Source organism: Bidens hawaiensis, unplaced genomic scaffold, assembly GCF_021521415.1.
Source record: "Bidens hawaiensis isolate Kalapana, Puna unplaced genomic scaffold, B.hawaiensis_p1.1 tig00048170_1, whole genome shotgun sequence".
Taxonomy (NCBI): domain Eukaryota; kingdom Viridiplantae; phylum Streptophyta; class Magnoliopsida; order Asterales; family Asteraceae; genus Bidens; species Bidens hawaiensis.
Genome location: NW_027498621.1, coordinates 78045 through 87034, shown reverse-complemented (window position 1 = coordinate 87034; position 8990 = coordinate 78045). Strand labels below are relative to the sequence as shown.

Sequence of the window (8990 nt, the reverse complement as noted above, 5' to 3'; positions counted from 1 at the left end):
TCGAGGTGCAGGCGTGATAAAAATTGGAAAAAGGGATGTTGTAGAAAACAAGAGTTCAACTATCTTCTTCTCCTTTATATAATGAAAAAGGTGAGGGAGGTTAGATGAAGATTTGATGTGTTAATAAATATGGTGGTAAATGTAAGTCCAAAGGTCAAATGGTTGTTAAGTCCCAAACATTGGTTATGTCCTTCCTTTTTTAATAAATTTATTAAAAAAAAGTAACAAAAAAGGGAGTTGAAAAAAACAAAAAAATAAAATAAAACGGAATAACCATTAAACAAACTTGCAAATGTCATACATGATCCTTAGGTAGTAATTAAGAAAGAGCATGCTAAAAGATTATAACAAAATAAGAATCAAAAACTAACATGCCTTCCTATGAAATTTATTTATTAACCTCACCATGAACTACCTAAACATTGTCACTACTTACTGGCTCTGCCAAAGACTTTTTCTTCTTGTTCTTGGGATTTAAAGGACAATTACGAGAATCATGATGAACATGCTCACCACAAGTACGACATAACCTTGCGACTTTACCTGCCTTCTCGACAATTTTCTCCGACTCACCCATCACTCGACGAACCTTGCCACATCCTTTTGTCCGAACAGCATCCCGATTCTCAATAAAATCATCACCTTCGTTGACATTCCCAATAATTTCTTCAAAAACAGATTCGTTGTCATCTACGACATCTGCATTTCTATAACTTTTTTCAAAGAACAAAGACTTTAATTCTTTTATCTTCATAGCAAAAGAGTTTAGACCTTCAGAGTCAACCCTCAACATGTCAACACACTGACTTACCATCTCCAAAATCTCAAAACGTAAAAAACTTTGAGGATTGGAATCCACACTAAAACGATTTGAAATTGAGAAAACACTTCTAGGTAGAACATCCCGTTTCCACCTATCACGTACATACTTCAAGGGGATCTTATCAAATTTTTTAATTCTATAAACACAAAACACATGGCGGCATAAAAAACCAATACGAGTGAATTCCATACAAGAATAAGAGGCCGAGTTGTCAGCAGGATCAAAGTTAACCTGTAGGATAAAAATAAAATGTATGATTATAACATATGTTAACGTAGACTTCACTTATAACATATGTTTTTAGGTAAACGTATAACATATGTTAACAACAAAAATTATGTTAAAGTGACCAAACTTGATCCTTAACGTACCAGAAAAACGTTGGTTATGTCCTTCCTTTTATCCAAGTGAGTCACGGAATATAAAACATGAGCATCAACGGATTCAGTATTTGTAACATAACAACAATACTTCCCTTTCATTATCTCCTTTCTAACGTCATTAAAGATGGTTTGAGTGTACAACTCAAATGCATGTTTCTCTATTTCTTCACCAGTAGTACTTTTAAATGAAACAGATGAAGTCTTGTACTCACAACTTCTATGAGAGTAACGTTGACTGTATAGTCTAGACTCCATACATAGCATAAATTGGACAAGAGTGTTAGCACTAGTTGAGTTGACTTTAAATGTTGCATTAGAGCTTTCACAACAAGATGTAGTCTTCATCAAACAACAACAAGGGATCTTTCTAAAATAAGCAGGAACCCAACGATCACGGATCTCAAACATATCATTCAACCACTCGTTGTCTTGTAAACCAAACTTCTCAATAAGATAGTGCCATCTGGGCTCAAATGTATCATGGGTGATAAACATATTCCAAACCAAACGATGTATTCTAGAATGAACGTTAGTATTCTCAATAACATCACCAGATACCTAATGTAAAAAGAAACAAAAACATATCAAAAAAACAAAACACGGATATCATCAAAAAAGTCAACGGTCAAATTTAAAAGATAATAACCTTGGCCTGAAATTTCTTCATTATGTGCCACATGCAAAGCCTATGACGTGACTCAGAAAATACCTGGACTATTGCTTGCCGCATAGAAGGATCCTGATCACTTAAAACTAGCTTGGGTTGTTGGCCATGACAATTAAGAAAGGATTGAAGCAACCATTTGTAAGAGTCAATAGTCTCACTACTGATCAAGGCAGCTCCAAAAGTAACACATTTTTTGTGGTGATCTACGCCAGTAAAAGAAACAAATATCATTTTGTACCTGGAAAAGTAAAATTTCTTAACACTTAAAACATATGTTTTAAAGATAAAGGTACATAATATAAGTGAAAAAACAAAACGTGAAATCAAAGGCCTAACCTATTAGTCTGATAGGTGGCATCAAAAGCCAAAACGTGACCAAAAGTTTTAAAATTCAATTTGGATATCTCATCAGCCCAAAAGATAGATCTTAACTTGCCATTTTCAACTATAAAATCAAAAAAGAATTCGGGGAAACACTCATAACGATCTTTCAATCGGTCAATAAATAATTGTGAATCCCTATCACCTATGAAAATCCTCATTCCATTATAAAAGTTCTTGAAATCATTAGGTGTACCTCTAACGTTATGATAACCACCCTTTATTGAGACAAGTAAACGATGAGCAACAGTAGGACCAACTCTATTTAAACTCATCTGGTGGATAAATTTTTTGATTAAGAATGAAAGCTTTCTAGATATCTTAGTCAAGTCACGGTTAAAAGTGTCAACAAGACAATGATTGTGATCTTCTACAAACATAGACAAAATAAAGTTACATGTTTCATGACAAAATGAAACACCTACGTGAGCCTTGCAATCAGTTACGGTAAATGTCTTTTGCCTGACATACATTGATGGTTCAGACATGGAATCAAAGGAACGTTTGCTTTGGGGGGTACCGTACTTATTACACCTCAAATACTTGTGTGTAACGACATCTTTCCATTTATTAGTCTGGCCTTTGCGAATTGAAAAACCAGATTCTTCAGTGTACTTATAATACATAGTAACAATATCTTCCCATGATTTAAAAATAGTGCCTTCAACAGGTTTTAAATTGTTATCAGTCTTTGGACGCCCAAACTTCGAACCATTAGGAGAATAATAAACATAATAGACATCCTCTTCTTGAAGAATTGTTGGTTCTATGGAAACAGGAGATACCACAATAGTTTGGCCTAAGGATGTTTGGTTGCTAAAGACATTCTCTAAAAAAAATAAAAAAATCATTTAAATATAGTAGACATATGGAAAAATAATGCTTCAAAAATAAAAGATTTTAAGTTATAAAAGCATGGAATAAAAGCATTAAAACAAATGGAACCCTTAAAACAAAACCATTTATAAAACAAATGGATTAGAGGTCCCTGGATTAGAGTACTAAAAACTAGACTTACAACAATAATATGACTTAATGAAGTACTACCTTGACTGGTGGGACTAATTAAGTGGTTCAGGAAAGTATTTGAAGTAGACTAATCAAAAGGTATGCTAAAAACTTGACTGCTTGGAGTAGTTAATGTGATATCATCATTGTAGCCGGCTGGAACATCCATCACAATAAAGGAAGAGTGCGTGAAGGAAGGTGGATAACATTAATGGTGAGTCTTAAAATTGTGTTTATAGAAGAAGAAGTAAACAAATATAAGGGAGAAGTATGAAATGACATTCTAGTGAACTATGAAAAGACAAGAAAGTATAAGAAAATATAAAAAGATATTCCAACTACAATAAAATAAATAAAAAAATGGGGTGGGGTACAAAGGGGGACTTCACTCAAAGTGTTTGTAGAAATAAATAATATGTGTCATCAACCAAACTCACACCAACATCTCATTCAGATTTCAAGTAATACATTTTACTCTACCACAACACAAAAAAATATACAAAAAATGTATCCCGCCCCAAGTACACCTCCAGAGGATGTTATTGAAAACAAAAGATTTTTTGCACTAAATCCTACTAACAATGTGGTTGACCCGGCTAACCAGCAAGTAGAAACTGGAATCGTGCAAGTTGAACCGAATGGTGGGGTTAACAATCAGCCACAAGTACACGGGAACCCACATGAAGACGATCACCCTCCACCTCCACCTCCACCTCCTCCTCCTACTCTCCGACCCACACAAATAGTACCTGATTGGGCGGAAGGGTACGTAACAGACTCCGGGGCGGAATACGAACCACCAATCCACTCTCCTCCACCTCCAAAACCAGAACCAGATGGTTACGAGTCTGAACCCGACCCCTTTTACGATGTTAGTGATTCTGACGAGTCATGGGACTACTACAATTGGGGGAGAAAATAAGTTGTGTAATGTTTAATTATGTTGTATTTTTATTTTAGGTTTACCGTTTAATTATTTTTAAGTTAGTGTAGGTTGAATGTTTAATGTAAGTTTGTTTAATTATGTAGAAGAATAGTTTAATGTTTAATTAAGTTTAATGATGTAACTCGACTCAAAGTTTGGTCTGTTTTATAATTTGGTAGCCTGGTTTTACATTAAACCACAATTACCAAATAATTAAATCTCCAAAAATAGATACAATCTACCATAACGAGAAAAAACATAAAACAATATACAAAAAGGTCATATGTTAATAAGCGTGCTAAAACATATGTTAATATGTAGAAGACATATGTTATCATTTGAAGGACAAGTCAAAACATAATAAAAACATAAGTTATCAAGTTATCATAATATAAATGTCATACAACATATAAAGACCATACTAGCAAAATGTGACAGTAGATAGGGGAATACAGAAAAATAAAAAAAAACAACAAAGAACTAGAAACGAGCACCAGATTAAAACTACAAAATACAAAAGACTAAAACAAACAAGCATTCCTCACCCATAAAATCTTTAGGTGATATATCAGGATTGTAATGACCAAAAAGGTTATAAGGTACTAGGACTGACTAAAGCACACTGCCAGAATAAGCATTCCTCACCACCCATCAAACTTGGATAAGAGTGATAATCATCACATAAAAAACAAAAACAAAATTCTTGGGGATCAGGAATTGGAGAACCATATATAACCGAAGTTGTAACTTCATTAGAAACTTGATAAACATCGAGATGGTTGACTGCGGTGATCGGATTAACTTGATGAACAACTGGAGCAAGGTCAACAGCTATAGGTACGCCAGGTGTTGGATTAACTTGATGAACAACTTAAACAACGTCAACAGCTATAGGTACGCTAAGTGTTGGATTAACTTGATGAACAACATGAAAAACATCAAAGCACACGAGGGGGTCAACACTGGAATGATGAATATCTAAAGAATCAAATGCTGTTAGTTGATGTTCTTTCTTTGAAGGAGAAAAGGCTGAAAAATCTAAGAATCGCTTTGCTTTGGGAGACATACTTGAAAACCGGTAACCTGGAAGGTATCAAATTGAAATTTTCTGATGATGTTAAGATATATGAAAGGATATAAAATTGGTGATTTGACAAGATGAAAATATTGAAGCACGGAACACAAAAAGACTAAAATACCCTTATACTTAACAATTAAATATATCCAGTGAACACATGGCAACACCACAACCACTCATTTGAGTTTCCAGGGTTTTCTTAACTGGAATAGGTTTTCTTTTTATATTTTTCCTATATATATTGGTATGTTTGAGTCTATCTATATCGTCTTTATTTGAATTGGTTAGAAAGGCGAATAGAATTCGATGGCTTTACTTCACACACATATATATATATATATATATATTATCACTATTTTAATTCAATATACTTCTTTTTTATTCATAACTAACGTGATAGGTTCAAATCTATATGTAAAAGATTTTATGTGAAACCCTTTTTTCTTTCTAAAACAAAAAGGTAACAGTTTTAGAGTTTGGAGTTTGGACAATCTTAGATGCTCAAGAATCAAGATGGCATCGTTCAACGACGTTTTGTTGGCTGAGGTAGCTTTGGTTTAGAGTTCTAAATGGTCCACTCTTCCACGTGTTCAAGAGCATAAATAGCGTTGAAGGCTTCACACACCCAAGTTAAGCATGATGGTGGGTCTAGCCTCATATTATTTCAAGTTTCAACCATCCATTTGAATATTGATAGATACTTTAAATGCTTATAAAACTATAATATTAGTTTCTTATATATTTAAATGGAATATATTTCTTAAAAAAGCAATCTTTATTTTGTTTTTTCATTTAATATTTAATATAATAATTAATATTTCCTTATATTTTATTTATTTTTTAATTTAAATCTTTTGTTATCATAAAATGTATTCAAAATGTTCAAAACCGCGAAAGTCTTCGAGTAAATTCAAATTAATAAAGAAATTTCATCAACTTATATTTTATTTATTTTTTAATTTAAATCTATTGTTATCATAAAATGTATTCAAAATGTTCAAAACCGCGAAAGTCTTCGAGTAAATTCAAATTAATAAAGAAATTTCATCAAGTCTAGTGGGAGAAGTTTTCAAGTCAGCATTACCTTACTTGATTAAACCAAACGTATTAAAAGTAGCCTGTTAATCATTAGGCACAGGGTTTCACCTCTAATGTGACACCAGTTTACAACACATATTTCTATGGGTGAATACATTGTAGATTAAGGTGTTGTTTGTTTTTTGAAGATAAAAATTGTTTGCAATCTAATTTCATCTGATTTAATGTCTGCAATTGAAGATGTGGTCTGAAAGTCTGCAATCTGAAAATATAATACTGTTTGTTTTATAAACTGGAAATCGTCTGCATAAGCTGAAAACTAATTACCTATCATATATATTACAGTAGATAAAAGTCATTTAACGTTTGTAGACTGCTAAAATAATTGGTAGTGGTATACGAACTATGGAAGTGGGTGGTGGTAGGCGATTGTGGTAGGCGGTGAACGGTGGGTGGTGGTGATGGACGGTTGTGGTGGTGGGTGGTGGACGGTGATGGTGGCCGACAATGGGTGCTGGTGGTGACGAACGGTGGTGGTGGGTGGTGGACTATGGTGGTGGTGGATGGTTGTGGCGGGTGGTGGTGGTGGTGGCAGCGGACGGTGGGTGGTGGCAGGTGGTGGTGGCGATGGACGGTGGGTGGTGGTGGATGGTGGTGGTAGTGGACGGTGGTTGTGGTCGACGGGGGTGGTGGTGGTGATGGACGGTGGTGGTGGTGGGTGGTTGACGGTGGTGGTGGCGGACGGTGGGTGGTGGTGGTGGTGGAAGTGGTGATTGGTGGTGGTGGCGGCAGACGGTGGGTGGTGGTGGACGGTGGTGGTGGGTGGTGGTGGCGACGGAAGGTGGTGGTGGGTGGTGGCGGCGGTGGACGGTGGATGGTGGGTGGTGGCGGAGGCGGACGGTGGATGGTGATGGTGGTGGCGGACGGTGAGTGGTGGTGGTGTTGGACATTGGGTGTTGGTACTTGGTATGATGTTAAGTAGTGTGAAGAAGTGTGAAGATGGTGAAAAAATCTTACTTTTTAAGAACATAAAAGCAGTTTTTAGATTTTTTTTTTTTTAAAAAACAAACAGTCTTCAAAAGCTTATGTCTGCACGTCCGCAGACATAGGCTCCTTACAGATCTTATAAGCAAAAACAAACACAACCTAAGTGATTCATCTTCTCTTATTTAACTTTCATTATATTTATTTATTATTCTTCAGCTTTAAGACCCCTAATATGCATGTCTTGTATGTATTAGTTTTACTGCAGACCATATAATTTCATGTATTACACAAATTCAAAAGCATCATGGGATAAAAGAGCATTGCCCATTGCTTAAGTTACTATGTTCAACACTTGTAAGTTTTAACCTATGTACTTCATAAATATAACCATCATATAACATATGTGAAGGGTAAAAAACATTCATTCTCTAAAGCTTATAGGACATTTGATGTACAAACAAAATTCACCATGTGAATCGTGATGATAGCTTAATCACTTTTCTGTTGTGATGGTCTTGCTAACAAAAACTCCTAAGATTACATGCAAATTGCAAAGTCAGTCCTGAGATTATCTACATGACAATGAAATTATCTAAGGGTTGTGATCAATTAGTGTAGTTAGAATATATGGTTTCGTCACCCTATTCCATTTTCAATAACCATTAGCAGTAGAAACTAGAAAGGGATCATGACTCACGGACCATAATATGTTTCACCAATGTATATATTTATTTTCTTCCTTTTTGTGTTATCTTCAACTAGTTGGGAAATATAATGTGTATATGTATTTCACCAATGCATTAAAGATCTTAATTTTAATATCTTTGATCACTTAGAATCTTTTTTAAGAACCGGTTTGGTGAACCCCTTTGTATAAACTATCAAGGGTCTTGTTTAAATTATGTTTGCCTTTGGTATATGGAGTATGCATCGTTTGAAAATGAGTATAAAAAGGGAGGATCAGATTTAAACGTACATGTAAAGCAATATTATATTATTGGGATTTACCAATTATTTATTTTCGTACTACGTTTAACAATACTAAAAAATCAAAAAAAGAAAGAAAAATTATTATGTTGACAATCATTGCATAATCAAACTAAAAGTATTACAAGGATATGATATTATAAATTCTAATCAATGATGTTATTCGTGCGTGATTTGATATTTTAAATTAAAGTTCAAAGTTTATTTGAAAAGATGATCCGTACTATATAAATCGTATTTAATCTAAGCATTGACTAAACGTACACTTTATACTCATTATACTTATACCCTCTATTGACGTGACTTAACTTTACATATAAACAAACGTTTGATTTTTCTTTTAAATTATACCATTGAAAACAAACTTTTTCATTGTGATACGCGTTTTATTACATTATTTAAAAAAATAAGTTTAAGACCAAGTGTTGCGGGTGAGGAAGGTGCTCCACCCACCTACCACATCACCCATTAACCCACGAGGCCTCTACAGTAAGTCAGTAACGTCCAATAGGCTCAAAAAGTGGGGTCCATCCTTATTTCAGTCAATCATCTATTTTTTTAATATCTAGTTAAACCGCAACACTCTTGTTAAAAGGTTGGTTAGTTAAAGCTCACTACTGCCTACGTGGTTGTGACATAATATTTTAACTAACCAAACCACAAACAAGATATGACACATGAGCGTGTCGACGGGGCCGACCCAACAGTAGAGG

General features: G+C 34.5%; 1 protein-coding gene across 1 annotated transcript; it reads right to left on the bottom strand.

Annotated features, from left to right (window-relative positions):
• Positions 1-293: 293 nt before the first annotated feature.
• LOC143597371 (protein FAR1-RELATED SEQUENCE 5-like) lies at positions 294-8554 on the bottom strand. The gene is made up of 5 exons (XM_077075887.1): positions 8521-8554; positions 2210-3017; positions 1853-2111; positions 1195-1764; positions 294-1054 (listed from the first exon to the last, which is right to left on the bottom strand). Exons 1-5 carry the CDS (start codon positions 8552-8554, stop codon positions 416-418), a joined length of 2310 nt encoding a protein of 769 aa, XP_076932002.1. The 3' UTR covers positions 294-415.
• Positions 8555-8990: the final 436 nt, after the last annotated feature.